The sequence below is a fragment of the Lygodium microphyllum genome, chromosome 20, assembly GCF_053477565.2.
Source record: "Lygodium microphyllum isolate KBCC chromosome 20, Lygodium_microphyllum_v1.1.10, whole genome shotgun sequence".
NCBI lineage: Eukaryota > Viridiplantae > Streptophyta > Polypodiopsida > Schizaeales > Lygodiaceae > Lygodium > Lygodium microphyllum.
Genome location: NC_141154.1, coordinates 104,928,158 through 104,955,189, shown reverse-complemented (window position 1 = coordinate 104,955,189; position 27,032 = coordinate 104,928,158). Strand labels below are relative to the sequence as shown.

At 42.0% G+C, this 27,032-nt stretch overlaps 1 protein-coding gene across 7 annotated transcripts in view; it reads right to left on the bottom strand.

The window, feature by feature from the left end:
• The window catches only part of LOC148019207 (protein NO VEIN-like), a 139,107-nt gene that overhangs the window by 55,454 nt on the left and 56,621 nt on the right, over nucleotides 1-27,032 (bottom strand). For all 7 annotated transcript variants that reach the window (XM_087660753.1, XM_087660751.1, XM_087660752.1 and 4 more), the window contains 3 exons: nucleotides 18,163-18,334; nucleotides 12,880-14,657; nucleotides 12,560-12,772 (listed from right to left, as the gene is read on the bottom strand). In XM_087660753.1, the coding sequence (XP_087516879.1) occupies nucleotides 12,560-12,772; nucleotides 12,880-14,657; nucleotides 18,163-18,334 (2,163 nt within the window). The remainder of the gene's footprint in view (nucleotides 1-12,559; nucleotides 12,773-12,879; nucleotides 14,658-18,162; nucleotides 18,335-27,032) is intronic.

Sequence of the window (27,032 nt, the reverse complement as noted above, 5' to 3'; positions counted from 1 at the left end):
CACAAGGCAAATGGATAGAGCTTATGCAGGAATTCAACTTGGAGATTCATTATCAAATGGGCACAACTAATATGCTTACCGATTCCCTTAGACAAAATCCCCAAGTTAATGCCTTGTTCTTCTTTGAAATTTTGATTGATTCTATCTTTCTCTCAAAGTCTGTTGCCAAAACAATCCTCATTTCAATGGGATCTAGTAATTAGTTCAAGATGGACCTAATAGCTTGAGAAGCTTTGATGGTTCAAACACCCAAAAGCTAACTTTTGAGAGAAAGATGGCCAAAAAGTATTTCATTCATTATGGATTACTTTTCAAACAAGGCAAAGTGTATGCTTGACAATCAATATATCCACAAAAAATATATATATATAACTGCCATGAACTGCCAAGCATGGGGCGCGGCATACACCATACTTTACCCTTGGTTACTCGCTACTTTTATTGGCCACACATGAAAGACTTTGGTTAAATCTTATATATGTGAGTGCCCAGTAGTGTCAACTTAATAAAGCTGAATACCACAAACAAGTGGGAACATTACATCCTTTACTAATTCCCAACAAGAAGTAGAGTACATTTCTATGGATTGATAAAAATGACTCAAGTCATTTCCACAAAAACGACTGCGAAAAGCCACAAATTGCTCGGTCTCTTTGTCGAGCATCTTTATAGACTTGCGGTTTGCACCATGAAAGAGTTAATGATCAAGAACCTACATTCACTTACCATTTCTAGCAAATGATTTTCCAAAAATTGGAAACTCCATTGTCCATATTGAGAGGACAAATCAAACTATAGAGGATATGCTACATGCATATGACTCCTGTAGACAAACTAATTGGCAGCCTTACCTCCCGCAAATTGAGTTTGCTTATAATAGTACTAAGCATTCGGCTACTAGCTATAGCCCGTTTATGCTTATGTATGGTTATGAACCGAAACCACGAATTTTCGCCAAGCTCAAGGAGGTAAAAGTGCAATTCGTTGTTGACTTCCTGTATGATATCTAGGAGATGTTGAAAATTCCAAGGGAAGTCACTAAAACGACCCAAGATCATACCATGTTTTATGCTAATCAACATCATACTCCTCAAGAGCTCCAAGAGGGCATGTGGATTTACCTTAAACTCCCTAAGAACTCTGATTGAATACCTATTGACAAGTGCTACAAGTTATCTTCAAGGTTTTGTTGTCCTTTTCAAATTACCAAGAAAATTAGTGCATCCTATGAGCTTGATTTACCTCAAGAGATTTGAGTTCATCTTGTGTTCCACATGAGTCGTTTAAAAGAATGATTGGAACAAAATAAAATGATAGTTCCAAGCAAGAAAGTCACGTGGTTCAAGGATGCTGCTCAATACATTAAGTCAAACCTGAATTCCTTCTTGACCATAAAACTAAACAATCACATTCGACCGTTTATCCCAAATGCTTAGACAAGTGGATTGTGAAAGAATCAGTACGAGATGGAGGCTGCTTGGGAGTTGGTGTGTTCATTAAAAAGTCATTTTCCTCACTTCCTTCCTAAGGATGTTGCTAGGACAACACTTATCCGTAAGGGGGAAGTTGTGAGAGAGCAAAATGGGAAACATGAATAGGAAAATAAGGAAAGAGGAAGATTGCAATGAAATAAGAGAATGGAAGAAGAGAATATGCACTAAACTTTGGAAGAATGCTGAATAGAAGGAGGACCAATCAATCCTTGCACACAACCCAGGGTATTGGTGAGGGCATTGGATCAAGCTGATGACAGATGACAACACTAGAAGATGGAGGAATGACTCAAATGTTGGAGTGTGCTAGAAACCTGCAAGATAGAATAAATTGCAAACTGTGGGGACCCGCTATATATAGCGAAAAATCCTAAAAACTAGCAGACTACAATCCAATAGTGCCAAAAATCTAGCCGACCTAAATAAAATAAGGAAAGTGGTGTTGCCTATTGGAGCAACTCATCACATCATCAGCCCGTGCAAATGCAATCAAATATCACTAGAAAAGAAATGTATTGTGCTGGAAAATAACTAACCAGTGTGAACAAACCTAAAACCCAATTGAAAAAGAAACGCATGCTCTAGAAAGAGCTGCCTCCCCCATCAAAACACTTGAGAAACTCAATATTAGAGCTCGTAATGTTCTTGGACTCTTAACCCACGGGCCAATGTGTCCATGCACCAAAATGGTGTACATTGGTAGTATGGAACACCAATCCTTAGGATGTGGTCATGGCCTAGACTGTTGCCAGCTCCCAAGCTTGGAGATGACCTCTTTGGCTCTATGGCCGGGAGGTGAGTTTGAAGTCCACCAATCCCTTTATATTCGTGCATATAGCTTGTGTTGTGTCTCGTGTACAAGTTGGATCCTAGCTGAATATTTCAAGGGCGGGAGAGAGAGCATTATATATTGGTGTGTGCACACATGTGTTGTGGGAAAGGAAGTTTAAACAACACCTACAACCACCCCAAACGGTCACAAATGGCACTTTAAAATGTTCCATGACCCATATATCTTGCATGCTTTACCATCGGAATTGTGAAAGCAATGTTCCTCCTTAGATAGGGTGGTACTAGCCTAATTTAACATTAATTACAGCAAGTATAAATTTCATATGAACTAAAAATCCACATGTTACCACTTAATAATCTAAGTGCCTCTTGCTAACATAAATGAACAACGAGCCTCCAAATCAATTTGCCTCTTAATTTGCTAGGGAATTGACCTTCATCCATGCTCCTTGGGAAATAAATTAGCCCCAAATTCAATGTTGGCCGGCTGGCCTCTTGAATCCTCTTGAAATACATTGATTTCAGCTCTGAAAATTCAAGTTTGAAGCCTTTAAATCTAGGCACACTTTCCGAGGTGGCTGTTAAGCCCTAATTTCAACTATAAATTAGGATTTACATCAAAGATTCACCAAAAACTTTACCTCCAATGGCTCGATTGCTATAAGATTTGGAGCAAAGCTCCGAAATGGTTGGAGAAGAGAGAGAATACTGTAGGGAGAGAAAGATACAGAAAGATATAGAAATGGCTAGAAATAATATAGAAAGATACAACATTGAGGCACATCTTAGAACTACACCGTCATGACACCGCACCTCATGACACCACACATGTAAGGATTCACCACAGAGCCTAGGAAATTACATATAGAAGCACAACCCAAGCAAAAGCTTGAGTCTACTCCCTATATAGTTGCATCCATAGGCAACCTCATGATATACCTACAACACCCTTACACTTATACTCACCCCTACTCAATGGATTGTTGTCCTTAGCAATCTAAGGGTGGTCTTCTTTACTCATTCCCGGGTCTTAACACAACTCATTGTATCAAGTTGATCAATGTCTGCCGGTCTAGCACTTGACTCATTAGCGGGTCTTAACGAAGCTTATTCTATCAAGCTACTCAATGTCTACCGCACTATGATTTGGGGATCTTAACACAGCTTTTCCTATCAAGCCAGCCAATGTCTGCCCATCTAGACTCTTTTTGTTTATTGTTTTTCATTCCAATCCACCCTCGGCTCGATTACATTTAAGAAGTGGAGGTTTCAAAGTCCTAACATTATTTGGCTTGGCTCTTATGGCTTTGCATGCTAAGCTTTGTAGGTCTCATCCCTCATCCCGACTCTAGCAGCTTGCCTCCATTCCTTGGCATTTGGTTTTGCCTTCATCTTCTTCTTCTCGTTCTCTTTCTCTTACTTCTCTTTCTCTATCTTTCTTCTATCTGCTTAGCCTGCCTAGGTCTATCTTTTGTTCCTCTTCCATCTGCTTAGCCTGCCTAGGTCTATCTTTTGTTCCTCTTCTTCCTTCCATTTCTTTTCTAAGTCTACCTCATCTTCCACTTTCTCTTCCTTCGCCTTCATGTCTGGATCTATCTTGACTTGCTCTTCTTACTCTAGCCTATCCTCTCGCTTCGCATCTTCTTCCTTTGGCTCTCTAGCTCTCTAAAATCTCTCAACTAGGTTGCCTCCTCGCCTTTTTCTACTTGAACATTCTTCTTACTAACTTTCTTCTATTTGTTTCTTCTCATCTTGCTCTATCTCTTCCATCTTCTTCCTATCTAGCTCTACTTGCTCCTCTATCTCTTTTCTTTTCTTTTTTCCTCTTGTTTCATCTTTTCTTCTATCTTCTCTATGGCTCCACCTAATAACTTTGTTTTTCTTCTTTCCTATCATATTCTTCTATCTCTTCCCATATTCTCATGATTCTCTCCTTAAATGCTCTTTCAACCTCACTCTTAATCTCAATAGATAGAGGTGACATGTGTAAGTACAGGTGCTAAGGGTGCACTCACACCCGAGCACATTTAAAGGCACGAGGCCTTTATTCCCAACAACCTTCCACCTAAAGCCAATATGCCTTAAGAGAAGAAAAGAATCAGCTAAGTCTAGGTACGTACAAAGCTGAAATACATATATCTATCCAACTCCCATCATCTGTCAGCATTGAGTAAACCGCTCTGCTGGAAGATTCTTCGTGAGAAGGTCTGCTAGGTTATCATCTGTATGCACTTTGACAAGCTCAATGCTCTTGCTGTCAAGGACATCTCTAATGAAGTGGCACTTCACCTGTATGTGCTTTGTCTTTGCATGAACGACAGGATTCCATGCTAGCATGATAGCACTCTAACTATCACAATGGAGAACAGATAACTCTGTGATGCCACGCTCTCCCACCAGACGTGAAAGCCATAAAGCCTCCTTGCATGCCTCACTGGCAGCCACATACTCTGCCTCTGTAGTAGACAATGCAACACACTTTTGTAGCCTGGAGATCTAAGAGACTGCTCCTCCTGTGAAAGTAAATAGATACCTAGAAATGGACTTCCTGCAGTCCGCATGACCATCATAGTCTACATCCGTAAAGCCAACAACAGATGCCTTCTGCTTTCCAAAGTAGATGCACAACTCATTTGTGCCTTTGAGGTATCTCATAATACCTTTCACTGCATCCCAATGTTTCTTGCCAGAGGTTGTCATGTATCTGCTAACCATTCCCACTGCTAAGGCAATGTCAGGATGTGTAGCAACCATAGCATACATCAAACTGCCAACAGCCGAAGCATATGGTATCTTGGCCATTTCAGCCTTCTCATCATTAGATTTAGGGCTATCCTCTGCACTAAGTTTCACATACGGAGGCAATGGAACCCCGATTGTTTTCCCCCCCTCCATATTTAAACGCTACAAAACTTTGGAGATATACTCCTGCTGAGATAGATAGAGTAAGCCTTTCGATCTCTCTCTGAGTATTCGCATGCCAAGAATGTGATTTGTATCACCAAGATCCTTCGTGTCAAAGCTACCATAAAGACTTTGCTTCAATGAATCCAAGGCATGAATATCCCTGCCAGCAATCAGTATGTCATCAACATACAAAACCAAGATAATCAGGGTGTCATCTAGTGCCTTCTTGGTGTACAAGCACTGATCCACTTAACTTCTATGAAAGCCTTGGGACTGCATGAATGTATCAAACTTATGATACCATTCTCTTGGCGCTTGTTTCAGCCCATACAAACTCTTTTTGAATTTACATACCATTTTTTCTTTCCCTTGTTCAACAAACCCTTCAGGCTACCGTATACATATGTCTTCATGAAGATCACCATGTAAAAACGCAGTCTTTACATCCATCTGTATAAGCTCCATATCCTCAACTCCAACCAAGCCCAAAATGGTTCTCAATGTAATCATCTTAACTACAGGAGAGAAAATCTCATCAAAGTCAAATCCATGCTCCTGCTTGTACCCTTTTGCAACCAATCTTGCTTTGTACTTTGGTGAGGAACAAGAAGTGACCTTCATCTTGTAAACCCATTTGCATGGAAGGGTTTTCTGCCCTTTAGGCAACTACACCAAGTCCCAAGTGCCATTTTTTTCAAAAGATTCCATCTGTGACAGCATGGCTTTATACCATTTCTTGCTGTCCTGACTGTCCATTGCTTCCTTGAAGCAAGACCGTTCACCACAGTCAACATGACATAATCAGCCATATAATTTTCACCGGGAACAAATCTGTCAGGTTGTCTAGGAGCCCTAGACGATCTCCTAACCCAATGATCATTGTTTGCTGGTTGTTCCTGCAAATTTCCATTTTCAGCATGCTGTCCTGGCATTTCAGCCTGCAAATCAGTATTAACCGCTTGCTGTCCTGGCTGTTCTTGAACATGTAGTGGCTCATTATCGTGGGCAATAGCTGGCTGATCATTTCCAGCATCATTTTCTACATTTACAGGTAGCTGGCTGATCATTTCCAGCATCATTTTCTACATTTACAGGTTCATTTACAGTAGGTATTGCTGCTGTACAGCGGGAACATTTTGCTGTCCAAAAGGTATTTCTTCTTGGAATACAACCCTACGGACCTCCTCAATCTTTTCGGGTTGTTTATGCATGCAATCTTCCCGGAAGATAACGTCATTGCTGTGTACTACTTTCCTTTTCTCGAGATCCCACGATTTATACCCCATTTCATCCTCGTCACCATATCCTAGGAAAATGCATTTACAGGACTTTGGCTCAAGTTTGATGCGTTTTTCTTCACGAATGTGCACAAAAGCCTCACAGCCACATACTTTCAGATGAGCATATGAAGGTGGCTTGCCCGACCACACTCGCCCCCCCCCCCCCCCCCCAAAAGACCTATTTGGTGACTGATTAATCAAGTGAACAGCTGTCATAACAGCCTCTGCCCAAAAACCATGGGATAATGCAGCATGAGACAACATCGTACGGACCTTATCTTGTATGGTCCGATTCATACGCTCTGCAACTCCATTTCGGGGCAGATTATGAGAGACACTGAGCTCCCTCTTTATCCCTTAGCTGTCACAAAATGCCTGAAAGGCCTTGGACACATACTCCCCACCATTGTCAGAGCGAAGACACTTAAGTGTCTTATCTGTCTAATTTTCAGCCAATCCCAAGAATTTTTTAAACTTATCAAGCACTTCATCCTTGCTACGAATAGGGTATGGTCCGATTCATACACTCTGCAACTCCATTTTGGGGTGGATTATGAGAGACAGTGAACTCCCTCTTTATCCCTTTGTTGTCACAAAATGCCTGAAAGGCCTTGGACACATACTTCCCACCATTGTCAGAGCGAAGACACTTAAGTATCTTATCTGTCTAATTTTCAGCAAATGCCAAGAATTTTTTAAACTTATCAAGCACTTCATCCTTGCTATGAATAGGGTAAACCCATACTTTCTGTGTAGCATCGTCGACAAAGGTGACAAAATATTTCTTTTCCCCTAAAGATAATCCTAGAATTTGACATACATCCGAATGTACTAACTCTAGAGGAGAAGATTTCAAACAAAGAGACTTCTTATGTGACGTCTGTGCATGTTTGCCATAAATGCAATGATCACAATGCTCAAAATCAGCATAACGAAGACAAGGCAAGTAACCCAAACGAGAAAGCACTTTCATTCCTATTTGACTCATATGTCCCAACTAGCCATGCCACAAAGAAACACTTGGCTTCTCGATCACGACAATAACATGGTCACACATACTAGATACATGAAGTGGATACAAAGTATCACTCTTGCAACCTTTGGCTGCACACTACCAATACATACAATCTCACATACATAGTTGTCCCCAAGATGGACAACACCATGTCAACCCCCTGTACAGGCGGAAAACCACTCACCGTAAGGGGTGACATGAAAGGAAGCACCCGAATCAAGAACCCAGGTATGCATGTCATCATCTGTATCTGTAAGTAAAGCATGTGCACGAAAGTGTGAAGAGACAAAGAGTATGTCACTCCCATTGTCACTATCATGAGTGACTACATTCACTTCTTCAATTTCTACAATGCTCTTCTTAAGGCTGACTGTCCTTCTTCTCTTCCTTGCTATCATCTGTCTTCTTGCCTTTTCCTTTCTCTTTCTTCCATTTGTAGCAATCACGTTTAAAGTGACCCTTCTTGCCACAATGATGGCATTCAACATCTTTGCCACGTGATTTACTGCGTCCCTTGCAATCATATTTTCCCTTTTGCTGTCATCTGCCCCTAGTATGCAAAGCACTCGAAGACTTACTGGATGCATTGTTCTGCCGATTCATCTCTTCCATAAGTAGAGCACTCTCTATATCAGCATACAAAAGAATCACATTAGAATTGCTCATAGCAGTCTTGAATGTATTCCAACTCTCTAGTAGAGTGCAAAGCAAGAAAGTAGCCTTAAATTCCTCATCAATCCTGAACCTCAAGGCAACCAGCTCGCTGAAAATGGAGTGAAACTCACTCAAGTGAGTAGACATTGCTGTACCCTCTTTCATACGCAAATCCATAAGCTTTTTCAGCCAATACACTTTGCTTGCAGCACTCTTCTGTGCATACAGTTCTTCCAATCTAGTCCATATAGCATATGCAGAATCCAAACCCTCAATGTTGAACAACAAGGCATCAGAAATCGATAGCTCTATGGTTGAGCGTGCAAGCTCACTCAGCTCATTCCAATCGTCCTGATCCATGTCTACAGGCTTTGCCCCTTTGGTTTTGATCGGCTTTGCCGGCTTCTTTTGTAAGAGGATATTGTAGCATTGTTTTTGCCACACAGCAAAATATTGTGCGCCTTCAAGCTTCTTTATGTGCATCAAATTACTGCTGTCATTGCTGCCAGCCATGATTTTTAGCCCAAATGTGACCAAAAAACCAGCAAATGCAGGCCCAAACTGTCACCCAAGTGACCAAGGTATAAGCAAGTATCAATCAGCAATAAATGACCACGCAGAAGTACAAATTTCAGATCTGTAATTAAATTTTCAGAAGCACCAAACCATGTGCTACAGCATTATCCAACTGATTACAGCTGTTCCAAGGGCATGTGCATCACATTACATGAGAAATCCCAAAATTTCAGCTGCAATTTCTGTTGTACATGTACCCACGGGCATAAAATTTGACACGAATGGTCAAAAGCCCCAAAATTTTGTGCTCAAAGCGTCAAACACACACCTGCATTTCCTCTGTCATGCATAGGACAATTCAATTTTGCCAAAATAAAGCAATTTCAGCAAAATCCCCAAATTTTACCAAGTGTTGATGTCCAAATTGCACGGAATTCAACCTGCATGTACATAAAATGACCAGATGCTGCACAAATTTTTCCCAAACTGCAAAAGCCCCAATTTGCACGGGGTCCAATGTGCCTCAATGTCGAGAAATTGGGTTAATTTCAGCCCAATTTGCGCATGTGCATTAAAAGCCCCAAATGTCGGGGACAAAATGTCACAAATTCCTGCAATTTCTGAGACAAATTTGCTTGTCTTACATCAAATTCCCCAACTCTGGGAAAAGCCCCAAATTTCTAGGCCAAGATTGCACGACATTTGGAAGTTGTGCCTCCACGCATGAACATCTGTCATAGGCCAAAAGGAATTTCAAGAAGAATTTGATTTTGTCAGAAATTATGCGGGTCCCTTACCTGTCGCCTGTCACGCGTCGCGTTGTCAGATCTCCTATCAGAAAAACGCCGTGTCAGCTGGTCGTCATGCAATCTCCCCCCATCGCTCGTTCGCAAGTCAATCATGGAGCCCCCCTCGTCCAGCCCCCCGTCGTTCTACAAGTCGACAGTTCGCGTGGAGCCCTCGTGATGCAGCCCCCCCGTCGTTCTGCAAGTCGACAATTTACGTGATCGCCTGTCAGCAAAGCCTGCTAGCGTCGTGGTCCATACTGGGCCCGCGACCAATCGCTTGCCCATTACGCCTGCAACTACCCGTTTTGTCCAACTGGCGACTGTCGCCCGTCACCTGTCTAGCAGCTCGACTATATGGTTGTCTGCTCGCCACGTGTCGCCTACACCTCTCAACAATCCGCAAGACTGTTACACCTGTTGATCTACCCCTCAACAACTTGAGTGAGCCATTGGCTCTGATACCAGTTTGTAGAGATCGATTGAGCACGAGGATCGAGACAGACTATCCTACGCGCAGTGAGAGACACAAAGAGTGCAAGAACAAGCAGAGTAGAAAGTGAGCACATTTTTAGGTACATTGACGAGTGGGTACCTTTAGGTTTTTAGATAGATGTGTAAGTACAAGTGCTAAGGGTGCGTTCACACCCGAGCACATTTAAAGGCAAGAGGCCTTTATTCCCAACATTCATTATCTTTTCTAGCTTCAACTTAACATCTATCTTCCATCCTTCTCCTTTCACACAGTATTCTACCTCTTCTTCTCCTTCACACAGTTAGCGGGATCTTAACACAACTTCTATCGTTAGTCTCTGCATCACTACAACTTGGGGTACTTAATACAACTTTTCCTATCAAGCTAGCCAGTGTCTGCCCATCTAGACTCTTTTTCTTTATTGTTTTTCATTCCAATCCACCCTCGACTCAATTACATTTGAGAAGTAAAGGCTTCAAAGTCCTAACTTTATTTGGCTTGGCTCGTATGGCTTTATATGCCAAGCTTTGTAGACACAATCCCAAATTCTTGCACGATTGGGGTCAAGGCGTGGTGGCTTGGTTGTCACCATGTTGTGCCACGCCTTAAGGGAGGCACTCCATTCAATTGCTCCATTGTTGGTATGCAAAGATACAATCATGGTATAAATATATGGATTACTGATGGATGCACTCCAACCACTACAGTACAATTGCCTATATTTAGATCTCACTCTTGCAAAATGGAATCGAGTTATTAAGTCAAATATTGTCAAGATTGATATGGGTTGTACATGGATGCACCCCCTAGAACCTCTCAATATGAAAATGGCACCATTCCAACACCGTTTCTTGCACATGTCAACAAAGGGATTCATGGTCAAGCTAATATATATGGATGTTCATCTCACATGGGATACATAGTGCTATTGGACAAGTATGGATGTCATCACACCAGCTAAGGATTGAGACAATATGATATGCACATATCTAAGGATGCATGCATTTGCCAACATGCCACCAAGACTCAAGAGGTTGAGTCTAAGGAGATTTTATTTGCATATGTACTATTTATTATGAGATCAAAGGGAGATTTCATTGCCTTTTTTGAGTGGGCTTGGGCCTCTCCATAGGGAGATCAAGTACGAGGAAGATATCAAGGACTAGTTGAGAAACCAAGTCATTTAATACATTTCCCCTACTTCATTCCTATTTTGGTTTCCATTTACAACACCAAGAAGGCTTTATTAGGGTCATTATTTAATGTTGAGGCACCACTCGAGTGGTTCAGAGAGTTTGGATGATGAGCTTGGTACTCCTTCAGTCAGGTGACCAGGTGTACAGAGAGCTCACAGTAATGTAAAGGCTCCATTGAGTGATCTAGTGGTACGCAGGTCTAGCAGGGTTAGATACCCTATTAAAAGATTTGGCTTTGAAGGTTATGCAACTCACCATTACGTTTTTGTGTTTTCTTCACTCTTGAAGGGCTGCCAAGTAGTTGCCTATCTGCAACCACATCAAATATTCTTGCGTTTCTGCTTCAGCTAGCTGCCCAGCAATCACCTTGATACCAGCCATCATCTCAGCAAGATTTCAGCATATCCTTCATCTCTAACAGCTCTTGAGGGCTGCATTTCACTCCCTCTACAGCTGGCTGTCCTTTCCCTCACCATTCAGCATGACGTTTGGTATTGTACTGCCAGAGGACTGCAATTTACTCCCTTCATTGTGTAGATTCCCTACAAGTGTTGCCACCTGATTAAGACAAAACAATGCAATTATCTTCAGAGCTTCGGCTCCACTATATCAGCTTAATTCACTTAACATGATTCAGTGACTCATCATCTTCTTCTTTTGTGTTTTCTGAGTTTCTCCTCTTTCACTGTTTGCCGTACACAGTCTGTGTCCCCCCCCCCGCGCCCCCCCCTGCATGATTCAGTGATTCATCATTCATCATCATCTTCTTCTGTGTTTTCTGAGTTTCTCTCCTCTTTCACTATTTGCCGTACACAGTCTGTGTCCACCCCCCCCCCCCCCAAACGAACCCTATTGTCTCTCTGGTTTGCTTTCACAGCAGTCATATTTTGACAAGATTGTTTTTACTGAAGTGCCCAAGGCACAGAGAGAAACTTTTGAAGAGTAGGAGAGAGAAAAGGTAGAATCAGTGAGCCAGCAAATTCTTACAGATTTCTTCAGTACTAGCTCCAAACTAGTTTTGCCAAACACTACCACTTACAGCATTTTTAGAGAGGCCTACTGATCAGTTTTGTGATACATGACAGTAGCATATGCTGGCCACCCTTCCGAATATGAACATTAGTATAGTTAGTTGTTTTCAGGGATAGCATGGTCAGATGTACAGCATGCAAGATGGAGCCTAAGCATAGGATGCATCGGCCTAGTTAATTATTTGCTTTTCAATCTTTACATGATACTCAAGACATGGACTTCCTATATATTGATTTGTCTCATAGGCCAATTTGGTCTATAGTAGAAGTTAAATCTCTCCCTCCCTGCCTCCCTCCCTCCAACACCACACAATGTACACACACGAGTGTGTTGACAAACCATACACATGCATATACAATTAAAGGAAGAAAGTCAAACCCTTAACAGAATATTAATTGTGGGATAACTCCTTACACGAAAAACTGACTTGAACCCAATTCCTTTGTGCCCAATATACCCAGCAGCTGAGCCAGCTTTAGTAGAATTCCCAACGTCACACAGAGCCCTCATATTAACTGGAGTAAAACCCAGTTCATTATTCACCACAACCACTCTGTCAGTTTGCAAAATAAATACTAGTGTGGCATCTACCCCAGGTGCATATTGATTATCATCTGCATTTTGGACCTGAAAAGCAAATAAAATTTACAGTGGCCCAGATAAATGAATTAAACATCATATCTACAAGCAAAAAACATAATACACATACAAGACAAAGCATGAGTACACTATACCAGCTCAAGAACAAAGTGTGAATCTTTGGAATAAAGCTCCTGCGAAAGACATTGCAATGCTCTTCCAATACGAGCATGTTGCTTGGCAACAAGCTTTAGCTCCTTTCCTTCTAGATTCGTATCCATCCCAAACTCTTCCTTTCTGATGAAATCAATCACCTCTTTCGCTTCCTTTTCAAGTTCACCTTGATCCCAAACATTCATGAAATTACCATGTAAATGTCCACCATGTTTTGAGTTTGGATGTTGAATATCCAAATCAGAAGCCAAATCCATCCCTGAAGCAGGGGATACATGCTCTCCAGCATTACCGAAGTCCTGATCAGATGCTGGTCTACTGAGAAAATTAGTACTGAAAGTGTTTCCAGGTTTTAATGTGCTGGTATCATCACACAATCTTTCCCTTGAGGAGGTAAGGTATAAAGCCTGGTAGTCTTTAATCCATTCAGCTAGACCCAAAGCCAATCCAATTGCATGCAGCCTCATGAGATGTTCAGCAGTAAAACACAGACCAAGGAGAGCTTCTAAACCATTTGCAATGATCCCTAAAAAGGGTTGTAAGACTACAGAAGCAGTAAAAATGATGAACTCTGAAGGCACAGAGTTAATCAGGTCAAAAGCAAACTGGACTGCCTTCTCATACTTGTCACTGAGGTTCTCGCCTTCTTTTGGATTTGAGGGAGTGCATGTAATTTCAAAGGCACTCAGCTTTGCCTTCTTAACCACTTGCTTGGTTTCACAGATGGATGAGAATTTCCGTTTCACTTTACCAATAGCTACGTCACACTTACCCACTATTATGTCTATCCCTTGGGATACATGAGATCTGAGAAGAGAAAGAGGAAGCCGGTCTGCTCCTCCATAAACAGCTAAGAGTGACACAAGCTCTACTGCTGCATGTTTCCCAGATCCCTCCACAATAGAGGTCAAAAAACTGTCAACCGTTGCTGAACCATCAATTCGCAGAACTGCACCCTCACATGTTGCCAAGCATGCTAGTCCAGCAATAGGACCCTCTTGCTCTAACCAATCTAAGAATGGACCCAATGTGGGGGAAAAAATTGAATTCCACTGCAACCATCTCTCAAGGTCACAAAGCATGGGAGCTTTCAGTAAACAATGTTTGGCATCTGAGCTAGACATACTTCCAAGCAAGCCCACTTTACATAATTTTTGTGTTTCATTGGCATTCTTATTATGAGAAAGCCAAATTCTTGCAGGTTCAGAAGCTTCCAGCCAACCCTCCTTCCCTGCAAGAAGGGCAGAAGAGAAAAAAATCTGGCTGTTGGAGATGTTATCAGAACTAGCAGACTTTATGTATTTTTCCACCACACTGGAGAACCATTCACCCAGATTTTGAATGTGAAATTGCCTACAAAGTAACTGCAAAGCAAACGTTATAGACAATCCTTTCCCATCTCCTGTTGCCAGAATGACCTGAGATAAGAAATTTTGAATCCTTTCTTGGGACAGGCAGAGTTCACCCTGCTCCATCCTAGCTCTGTTGTTGCATAATCTCAATATGTCAGTTGAAAGTTCATCCCAATGTTGCTGGACAAAATCATAGAAATCCCCAAGCTTCAAGCATGAAAATTCCTTTAGATGGAAATGATCCACTACCATCTTCTCGGCCTTGACCATTTGTCTCATTGGCAATAAAAAGTTATCTGCATCGAATAACCTCGAACTAGTGCACAATTCATTACATATGACACCAAAAATGTGTATCAACTCCTTCAATACAATCTCTGAGCTTGGCGTTTGCTTAAGACACACATCTGCAGTATTGTACTTGTGTGTGAGATCAGAAAATATGTTATTGAGACTGATAAGGAATATCACCACAGTGAATTCTTAAGCATGTCTACATAACCATTTAGTGCCTTCTATCTTCAAACATTTATGCATGTCAACAACAAGGGCCACATTTAGAGGGCACACACTAAAGAAAAATACTCGCCCGCACTGAGTTTCAGCGCAATGAAAACCTGGAAGACATAACTTGGCAAGGGTTTGTTCAGCAAGTAAAAATAAAGGCTTAATTGACTACAATTTTCTGGACTAATTTGACTTAAATAACAGCCCTAAAAGAATTTAACAAGAAAAAGATATTTAACTTATTGCCCACGTCTTGCTCAGCTCAACATCAACATCTTCCCTACACTGCTGTGTTTCAGTTTAAAACCAACTCCATGCCATCCTGCCTGTAAAGCAACAGGTATAATCATAGACATATGATGTTTATATGTACCTAGAACAGTCAATAAACATCTTGCCTTATATGGTGTTAGTACTGATGAAGACAGAAACTTATTATGCTGCAGTAAATGTGACCCCTCAACATGCCTTGCACTCTTCTCACCCAAAGATCACGCATATCATTAGTAAGATTTGAGGATTTAGGAAGTCTCAGTGATACTGGATGCAGCTATCTGACCAGATTGCAGTGATGGAGAAGCTGAACTGCCACAGTGAGGAATTTGTGTGGCTACAGTACGTGCATTGAGCCACAGGCTACAATGAATGCCAAAGGAAAGGGCAGGGATGGGAGGGAGGAGCCGCTGCAACCACAAAAGGGGAGAAACCTAACTAGTTAGAGCAAGTATCAGGGATATAACCCTGCGCTCTTGTCTGTAAGAACCAAGGTACCACTTATTCTTTATCAGAATGGATAGGATGAGTATACATGCACCCCAAGGTAGTACACTCACATCAGCACCAGTTCATGATCATGTTATCCTGCAACTGGCGGAACAGGTCTACCCATATTCAAGAAAGATCTCACCTTGTCATAGCCTATTGCACAACTTTAGAGACGGTACTTTTCATCTGTTGTGAAGGGACTAAGTCACAGGTTGCTCAACAGTGCAAACCCAATCTGAATGGCAAACAGAAATCACAACAACATGTATTATGTGTAATTAAGAACTGGTACCTTCAAAAGAAGAGAAATTACAGAAATTGGCTGGTGTAGAATACCACCACACACAAAATGAATTGCACAAACCTGCCACCGAGCTTGGGTGTGAAGAATTGAAATTTTGATTGTGTCCCAAGTGGATAGTCTTTCCTTAACTAAGAGGTGATCCAACTCGTCAACAAAGTGTACTAACTGAGATGCACCTTGTGAAGGTATATGAGACAAGAGTTGGGTCTCGATGAATGATCCCTAGAAGAAAGGTTAGAAGATGGAGCCTTGTCCTCCAAATCAAGACCATAATGCCTCAATAGAGCCTCCATTGAAGGAGTCTTGAGAAAGCACCAAAGGATCCCGAGATGAAGTGGTTTAAGCCATCATGAATCAGCATGTGACAAATAGTGTAATCAAGAACAAACCAAGCACTACCACGATAGCCTCACATAACTCTTTAGAAGAGCATTGGCTTTGATACCATGTGGAGAGACACAAGGGTCTACAAAAGAGAACACAAGAGTGTACAACCGCAAGGAAACACAAAGAACTATGACACATACACAAAAACACAAAACACAAGAAAGAAAAAAATTGAATGAACATAAATGAATGAATAAGAAATGAAAGTTTATAGATGCTCAATGGCAGAGCTGTCCAACAGCAGGTGGGTCTCATGGAAACAAGCTAAGGGAGGTGCCACAATGTGTCGCCACCAAAGATAGATCCCGAGTGTTGTAACCACTAGTTGGAGCTGAGATGAGGTTGCGGATGACAGGGCAGCAGGCTGGAAACCAAAACGAAGCAGTCTCTAGGGCTGGAAGTGAAAACGCAGCAATGTACCAGCTGAAGACAAGGGCAATTGATCACATGTAGCAATCTGGAGCGGGCAACCGCTGGAAGAGAAGGATCTGATGCAGGGTGTCCATATCAACTGCAAAATGCAGGCCTGAACAGGTCCTTGATGATCTCAACAAGCAGGGCAAAGACCACAAACTGTGGGAACCTCTAGAATGAAGACAATAGATGGTAGATGACCTTGACAAGCTGACAAGATGAAGACAATCAACAACTGGGGCAAAACACAAGCTGTGTGAACCTCCAAGATGTAGGTGACAACAACAAGATGGCCACTGCGGTAGCTGGAGATGCCGACAGCAGCAAACTAGAGTGAAACACAAGCTAGATGAGATGCCTAGCTGATGAGCACTAGTTGAGAATCACCATAATCAGTTTCCTGGCAAGCTAGTAGGACAAGGTCACTAGGGCTACCGCTAAGACAAATCTTGGCATGCCCAACAATGTCTTCATAGGAGATGTCCAACTACTCAAACCTCCCTAGACATGCCTAACCTAATCCTGGGACATCATGCCTTGACTGCCGGTCCCCAACAAAGAAAAACCATCCCCCAAGTATACATATACATCTTGCTTAAGGAGAAGGAACTTGGAAAGGAAAGACATCACCTGGACTGGCCACAAGAAATGTCCACACAGCAATTGGCTTCTTGTAGGTGCTTGTTCAAACTTGTCTGGTGCAACACTGAAACAAAGAATCATTAAACGCACTCGTACCAACTAGACACATGGCCCTCTTGCCTTAATGAGCTAATGAAGGTTTAATGTGTAATGTACCTTTTTTAGCTTGACAATGACTTGTATGTAAGAAGAGGTCTATGTGATCAAATGGTAAAAATGTGACCTATGTGGATCTAGCCTACAAGTTAGATAAAGCAATTAAATTGGTAGCAATTTGAGAACATTGCATCAAGTTGTGGAGTGTGGGAGTTATCAAGGAACAATAAAGGAAATATTATTTGAAATATTCCCTAGCCGACTAGCGAACACTAATGATACAGTATGTCAATCAGGCTGACCAACCACCTTTACAAGCTATAAAAAGGAGGCCCTCTAATCGGAGTTCATCCAACAAGACTTAAGTTCTTCAACTAGAATGTGTCTGAATCTCCTTTCCACGGTAATATTACCTAGGACTTCTATTTATCCACAAAATATCACCATGTCGTTGCACATTACTATATCTCTTTTGTTGTAAACTGTTGATACACAAATACTATGTCTTCAAGATCCTTTCATCATAATTTTCTATCTTACATAATCATTTTCCAAGAAAACCTTTTTGAGTTTCTTATACTGAGTTCAATGGTTGATATATCAACAAAAGGATTTTATTCGCAGTCATGAGTGTTCATAAAGTATTAGAATGGTTTGACCATGACTATCAGCAAAGTGCACGTAGACATGCACCAGTTAGCACAGGCAGTGAGCACATGTACCATTGCAAGCAACATCAAGAATACTGAAAACAGAACAAGAGACCTCCACATGCTTGACCTACAAAAGAGACACACCTGCAGAGCCAGGCTCTTCTGCCATTAGTTGTTTCACCACCTTGGCAGGAATGTCTATCCTGTCAACAGCTTCTACAGCAACGCTTTCATTAATGCTTTTGATATCCTTATTGATAGCCTCTTCAAACACATCATAAAGGCTGTTCCAATGCCCAGCCTTCATGGATAGCACCTATGCCAAAATGAGAGATGGTCATTAATGAAAAGTGTGTATCCATAATTTGCCATTTCACTTGAAAGATCTTAACACATTAACAAGTTTTAAACTTAAGTACTTTCCTTACCACTGAATTGTACCCACTGAGCTGCAGGCACAAACAGAAGAACTTTCCATTCCATGTCACTATAGTCACAAATAACAGCAATTCCTCCCTGTCCACCATCCTCTGTCCCCACCCTGTTTTGCGTCACCTATGACTATGACATCTCAGCATACATGCCAACAAATTTCAGCCATGGATGAAGAATTGTTGCTGCAAATCGCAAATCAGGTCTGAACAGATTGGGTTATCTACAGCTAATGACTTGCATGCAGATGTTAAAAGCTCGATTTGGCTCCCCAAGCATTTAGAAACAAGGGGCAAATTCAGGATAAATGCAGCGGGTGTTTGGGGCAGCAAGTGGCTTCAGATTTGTAGAAATTGTGCTTGATTCGCCAAGGATTGGGAAACTTTCAGTAAAAGAAACACAGACATATTCTGCATTATTGTCAATTGATTGAAGCAACTCAATTCTATTCCTTGAGTTCATGGCATGGTCCTCTAATATCTTGGAGCTCAGGCTATCTCTTTGTTGTATCAACCAATTCTAGAATAAAGATTAAAGAAACACTGCAAGGGGCACCAATTTTGGGTCCAATCTCTATTTGATTGTCTTGTTTGATGCTAATTTGATGAATTTGATCATTCATTATTTATTTGCTTGCTGTAATATAAAGGTAAATCAGAGAATTCACCACCCTTTCAGTCGAGGAAGGCTAGTTTCAAAACAGAAGGGGAAGGGGCAGGGGAAGGGAGGTGGGGGGCTCCCATGGACAAAGAGTCTATCAAGGATTTCTCAAACTTGAGTAGGTTCTCTCCTATTCTTCCTCTATTCACTCAATCGGGTCATTTCCCACCATTGGCTCAACCTGCTCCATTTGCCCAATGTCATCCCTGGTGCCTCTGCTTTTTCAACCAGGCCCCAAGGTTCCTCCTCTGAATATCTTCTTAGCAGCTGCTCACATGCATGAGACAGCAGGACATTTCAGGGTGGCAGAGGCACTTGTTTCAGGGCCATGCAAGTGTTTTACTCCAGTTGGCTTCAGGAGAAGCTGTGTTTTTATCAAATGAGACAGTCCAGAGCTGGTTGAGGCACAACTGCTGCATTTGGCAGTGTTTCAGCCGAGGCTGTCAAGCATTCCACAGCTAGCACTATTCAGAAGGTTCATTTGTGTTTTTAATCAGGTAATCATGGCTCACATAACTTTCCAACTTGTGTTTCAAAATGAGCATGGAATTATGTTTTAGGCATTTAAAAGATGGAGTCTGCACATACATTCTTTTGAAACCACTATTCATTATCTCATAAATGTACAATTGGAAAAGGCTTAATTTCAAAGGTTTTTCCAAAAAACATCAAAGGCAGTGGGCATTAAAAGGAGGAGTCTGCACTTACATTCTTTTGAAACCACTGTTCATTATCTCATAAATCATAAATGTACACTCAGATGAGACCTAATTTCAAAAAAAATTCCGAATCTTCAATGGCAGTAGTAAAACACATCCATATGAGAGAGATGTAAATCACTCACATGGCACTGACACTAGGATCAGTTGCATGTAATGACATGGTCACAGGTTAACCAGCCTCTCATGAAGCTAATATAACATGATTTGCCTTTTTAAGAAACAAAATTTGCATCAGCCCAGGTACAGATTTAGGGTGAGGGGCTGAATCCACAAAGACAGGGAGAGCTGGATAACACTTCCCAAGTAAACACCAACACCCTGAAGTTGGCCCAACAACATTCCTCCTCATGCACACAGCCTTGCTCATGCAACCCAAGCAACATGGCATCACTCTAGTCAGCTACCACCTGCTAGCTGTCAGGTTAACCTGCAGGCACTGTTGCAAAGACCTCCTTAAATCTGTTATACCAGCATCTCTTTCCGTCCAAGAAAAATCTGCTCTATCCATATAACTGTAATTGTCCCTTCAAGTTCATCTAGTGAGGACAAGTCAGTCACATGTAGGTATAGTTGTTAGGTACGAAAAGAACGATATAGTAAGGTACGATAAAATACAGTACTAAATGTTACTTAAAGATTTTATGAGGTATGGTACAATATTAGTACGAAAAAATAAAAAGACATGGCGATAACTCTCCTTTCACAGTTACTGCCTCGCTTCACTGGTTTTTATTCCGCCCTGATTGCTTCAGGGCAGTCAAAGACTCTTCGGTGAGAAGAGTTGGTTCCTATGGTCTTGGACCAAGAGAAGCAACTGAAAGGAACCAATGCTTCGAAATCTGAGGCTGGTTGGTCAATTCTCTCAAAAAAAGGGGAAGGACCAAAAGAAGGAGGAGAACAAATCTAAGAAGGACAAGGACAAGGAGTCTACTTGTCACATTTGTGGAAAAACAGGTCACTGAAAGAAGGATTGCCCCGACAAGGAGAAGAAGGAGAAATCTTCAAAGGATTCCGGAGCAGTGGCTGCTCCCTCATCAGCTGCTTTCCTCCATTCGGAGGTGGTTGAGGATTCGACCCTGCCGGCTTCTGATGTTACGTTGACGGCCCCATTCACTTATGAGTGGATTGTTGACGGTGGTGCCTCTCGGCACATGACTCCTTCTGCAAGTGTTACTCATTTGCAGCCTTCTCATGGTTAGATTCTCATTGGTGATAGTTCGTCTATTCCAATTCAGGGACGGGGCAACATGCATCTGATTCCAGATGGGCGTGCTAGTGCCCATACATTTGAGGTACTTTATGTGCCGGCTTTGGGAAATCATCTTTTCTCGGTGCACAAGATTTGTGCTCTCGACGTTTTGGTCGAATTTGATGTGGATTCTTTTCGGATTCTTGATCAAAGATCGAGACAGGTTTTTTCTTCAAGTTATGAGGAGAATGGAGTCTACAAGTTGCGGTCTTCTCCTGCCTTGACTTCTCTTCTTCTTACCTCAACTTAGTCCAAGCTTTGGCATGCTCGGTTTGGCCACCTCAATATTGATTACCTTCGGAAGGCGTCTAAGGACCAGTTTGTTCGAGGTTTGCTGGATATTGTGGTGAGCCAGCAGCCTTGTGTATCTTGCATCCGTGGAAAGCAGACTCGTGATGTTGTTCCCAACAAGGTTTCGAGGCGGCCTTCAGTACCCTTGGAGCTTGTTTCTACCAATCTTTGTGGATCGATGAGGACGGAATCCCTTCGAGGGACCTTGTATTTCACGCTCATTGTAGATGATTACAGCAGGATGACATGGGCCTATTTCTTGAAGCTCAAGTCGAAGGATTTCTCCAACTTTAAGGATTGGTTGCTCTTTGAGGAGAACCAATCGAGGTGGAAGCTGAATACCTTATGCTCGAATAAGGGCGGAGAATTTGTTTCTAATGAGTTTGCTCGGTTTTGTGCAAATCGTGGTATTCACAAGGAGTTTGCCACTACAAACACCCCTCAAGAGAATGGCATCTTGGAGCGGAAGAATCGCAATGTGATCGAGATGGCCCGTACCATGATGGAGCATCATCAGACACCTCAGTGTCTATGGGCTGACGCTATGGCTACTGTAGTTCACATCCTTAATCGTTCCCCTACTTCCGCTGTTGTTGGTATGACTCCTTAAGGGGCGTACTTTGGGTCAAAGCCCAATGTTCCTTATTTTAAGGTTCTGCTTATGTTCACATCTCGAAGACACAACGTGACAAATTTGAAGCGGCTTCCAAAAAACAGGTGTTTGTGGGCTAAAGCTCACAATCTCAAGGCTATTGATTGTATGATCCCCAACATTTGTTCCTCTTGAGCCTAAGTCTCTTGAGGACTCTTCTTCGGATGAGGAGCCTAGTTCCCAACCACCGAATTCACCGATTGGTCCTCCATTGTCAGTGGACCTTCCAGAAACTCCAGTAGATAGAGAGCACCGAGGCGAGATCCAGCCTCTTCCTCATTGGGCCCGTGACACCCTCCAAGATTCAAGGATCAAGGGGACCCCTAAGGAGTGGCAACAGCAGGATGGACCGTGGCGGTCACGGAAGCACCGAGCACATTCTAAGGAGCTTGTTTGCTCTAACTACTATTTGATGTCCCATGTTATGCAGGATAGAGAGCCTACCTCCGTGAAGGAGGCTTCACAGTCGGCACTTGGTACCTTGTGCCTCATCCCTCTCATAAGAAGGTGATTGGTGTCAAATGGGTCTTCAAGACCAAATACCATAGTGATGGCTCTTTCGACAAGAACAAGGCTCGCCTTGTTACTAAAGGTTTTGCTCAACGCCTAGGTGTTGATTTCCATGATACTTTTGCTCTACTGCTCGTATGGCAACTATCCGTGTTGTTCTTGCCTTGGTTGGTCATAGGAGATGGTCCGTCTTTCACTTGGATGTGAAGTCGGTCCTCTTGAACGGTGATTTAAAGGAGAAGATCTATGTAGGGCAGCCTCCTGGCTTTGGTTCCTCTGATGGGAAGGTTTACAAGTTGAAGAAGGCCTTGTATGGCCTAAAGCAAGCTCCAGGTGCTCGGAACGAGAAGATTGATTCATTTCTCCAAGCCAAGTTCGGGTATTGACATTCTAGGGCCGATCCGCAACTTTATATATACACTACCAAGGGTGGTCGTGAGTTGTTTGTTTTGTGTGTTGATGGCTTGATTGTTATAGGTGACCATGCCCAGAAGGTCGAAGAGACGAACAAAGCCTTACATCAGAACTTCGAGATGACGGATTTAGGACTTCTCCATTTCTTTTTGGGCCACAAGATTTATCAAACTCAAAGGGGGATTTTCATCTCTCAGCAGAGATATGTGCAAGAGCTCTTGGCGACTTTTGAGATGGAGGATTATCACTCTATTTCTACTCCTATGGATCCAAACTGGAAGGCCACTTCACATTCTAATTCTTCTTTGGCAGATGCTACCCACTACCATCAGCTAATTGGATCATTGATTTGGCTCCTCAACACACGAGTAGATCTATGTTTTGTTGTAGGTCTCTTGGCTGGATTCATGAGTGCACCTCAGCAAGTGCTTTGGCAAGCTGCTCAAAGGATACTATGATTTCTGAGAGGGGCCTCCGACCTCGGGATTTCCTATCCAGTAGGTACATGTCCTTCCGATCTTGTTCTCGTAGGTTGGAGTGACTCGGATTGGGCTGGAAATATGGACCTTAGGCGGTCCACTATAGGGTATTGTTTTACCTTGGGTGTTGGTGTCATCTCTTGGAGTAGCAAGAAGCAGCCCACGGTAGCTCTCTCTTTGACTGAGGCAGAGTATCGGGCCGCATCTTCTACCACATGTGAGGCTGTGTAGCTTCGGTGATTATTGGAGAAGCTTGGTTGCCCCCAGACTCATCCTACTCTTTCGTGGTGTGACAATGAGAGCTGCATCACCTTGGCACGAAATCGCGTATTCCATGTCCAGACGAAGCACATCAAGATCCAGTACCACTTCATCAAGGAGAAGCTTTTGAGTGAGACCATCGACGTGGAATACTGTAAGACCGAAGACAATCTTGTTGACTTGTTTACCAAGGCGCTTCCCCAGGTTTAACTTCGATAGCACTCCAAATCCCTTAGTCTTCTGCTGTGTCCAAGCTCTGAGAGGGGGTGTTAGAGCTGGACATTCCCTCGACTAGCAGGGGGAGCATGAGCAGCTTATGCAACAGGCAACAAGGGCATGATCAATTTGGCATGAATTTTGCCCCAATTTTGAGATAAAAATATTGATCACTTTGAGCTCAACTTTTGATTGGCTTGAGGACTATTTATGGTCACTTTTGGGATCAGCTTTGCATCAGTTTTTGCATTGATTGCTTGTCAGTTTTTGCAATGAGTTTGTGATCAGTCTAGGATCACATTCGCAGCAGTTTATGATCAGTTCTCAGATCAGCAAGTCATCAGTTTGTGATCAGATTATACTCAATTTTCAATGGTTTACATCTGGTGCCATGGACAACAACATATGTTCTGCTTGGTTATACTATGCTAAGGTTTGGTTTTGCCAGATGAAATGAGCTCATGAGAAATAGACATGTCACATGATAATCTGGCAATGTTTTTGAGATTCTTTGTGAGTCTTATATTATGTTATAATTGGCTGGTAGTTTTCAGCATGTGTTGGGCATATGGAATGGTTGAGCAACAGTGCGGGAAAAGCTTTGGCTATTAGATGGTTATTGATTGCGTGTAATGTTGTATTAACTATGATGCCTTGTGGAAATTCCAATCCACTATTTTGCTTTTGATGCATTTGACAATGCAATCAAGGACGATTGCAAAAATTTTAAGAGAAGGGTTTTCATAAGGACATGTATTTTTTAAACCTAGCTTAACATGTGGATTAATTTTTAATCACATGGTTAAGTAAATCTTACACGTGAGGTGTAACTAGTAAATTTATGAGCCTGGGATCTAAGGAAATCACTAGATGCCAGAGACAAAAGTTGCTATAAGTTATGCAACACAAGTACTTGGTGGTATCTGGTACCAATTGTTAGCCTAGGTCATTCATTTGGCCATAAGTGTCAGTTGGTGATACTAGAGAAGTGGTATTTAATGGTATCTAACGCCAATTTGATGGTCAAAAGATAGTGCAGAGACACTCAAGAATGGAAGTTGCCTAGCCAATTTAATTATTGGCCTGTCCTTTTTTTTTGGGCACCGAAATATTTATTAGATCAATTTTTAGTATTTTAAGACTGAAAATTAATATTTAATTATGAATAATGCTGAAAAACCATTTGGAAAGGCTGCCACTTGTCAAAAATGCCCATGCAAGACTGAAAAACATCTTTAGAGGCTAAAGAGAGGAATTTTAGTCCATTCAATCTACAAGAGAGAGGGAGGAGACGCTATTGGTCTGATTTGCAGCCATTGGAGGACCTTCAGAAGGAGCCAGGGGCAGGAGAAGACCAATCAACAACACGTGACAGCATCTACAGGCTGTTGAGATAGGGCAGCAACAGTGAAAGACTTAATTTCTTCAGTTCTTTGCATCTACAAGCTGTTGAAGTAGGGCAACAGCAGTAAATGACTGATTTTCTTCAATTCTTTGCGAAGAAAGTATGGATTTTCTCTCTCCTCAACATTCTCTCATCTCCCAACCTTTCCATAGCCTTGCTCCAAAGATTACAACATTGAGATCACTAGAGGCTGAGAAATTTCGGATTTCTCCGCTGTAAACCATGATCTACAGTAGAAATTGGGGTTTAGTAGTGACCTCGATAAGCATGCCAAAAATTGGAAGCTCCAAGACTTGGATTCAACAAGGCTGAGACTGTTTCCAGTCAAATTCAGGTGGAGGGACCAACCATCAATGAATTTGGAGCATTTTTCATCTCCATCAAAGCAAATGAAGGCCAATTGATTGCCCGAATCAAGGGGCGAATCAGATTGAAGACGTGCTGGTCATTTTGGACAGCAAGGGGAGTTGGAATACCGAAAGGGATTGGAAGAATCCCATTGTGCATCAACTTTTTCTTCAATTAAGTTAAAGAAATACCCGAAAGGGGGGCCAGTTTTAGGGCCAACAAAGTGTCCATTATCCAAAATTGGAAGTTATTTTGCATTTCTCAATTTTATAATAAATGTTACTATTGTAACTAAGTTATTATCAGGGAATTACCACCCATCCACGGAAGAAAGGCTGGTTTCAGCAACCTTTGCACCTCAGCCTTAGAAACCATAATATGTTCGCACCGTTCTGAATCCAACTCTAGAAGTATTACCCACCAGCAATTCCTCAATATGAAATATTCAGCTTTCTACAAGCACCATATATGGGTTATACAATTCACCAATTCCTCCACATGGTTTGTAACTATCATTACATGAATAATACCCTAGAGAAGCATGAGAATGTGTGTTAAAAGCACATTGTATAGTCTTGTCCTGTTTACCAATATATAAAAAGAAAAGTGAGTAATACAAGTCTTTGCATATTTGTGGTGGAGCTTTTATTTAGGTGAATTATATGTACAAAGATCCAAACTTGCAACCTCTATCCTACTACTGCCAATTTGACATAGGAAAAGGAGAGGAAATTCCTTCTAAAAGAGGTTAAACCCCTTGAATTTAATGGAGAAGAAATGAAGGTAGAAACCAATCCAGAAACCTAGATTGAGCAAATGGAAGACTACTTCTCTGCTACAAAACTACTATGGCTAATCAGGTGATGATTGCTTACAGGGGAAGCACACCTATGGTGGAAGCAACGGTACTGTGATAATGCAATATCTAAAGCATCTAAAGCCATTGTAACATGGGACAAATCAAGGCTGCAGTTCAAGGCCGATATCTATCACCTACCTATCAAACTCTGCAAATGAATGTTTTTTAGTCTAAAGCATCATGGATTGACCCTAGAGGATTATTATTCACCTTTTGTCACATTGCAAAAGTATGCTTCCCACATGTCCATGAGCCAACAAGTGGCGCATTTCTACCGAGGACTGAATCCGCCTCCTAATGCCCAACTTGAGGCGATGAGGCCTAATGGTCTAGAGGATGCTTCAATGAGGATGCAACCACTAGTAGCCACTCTTTCCAAGTAAAATAACATGTTCGACTAGAATAAAAATAGGTTTTCCTATCCCAAAAGAGCTCAAGTGAGCTCTCAATAGGGAGATAACAATTGGGGTCGAGCTAACCTTGCAGCAACACTCCTTTGAATCAAAATGGCAATAA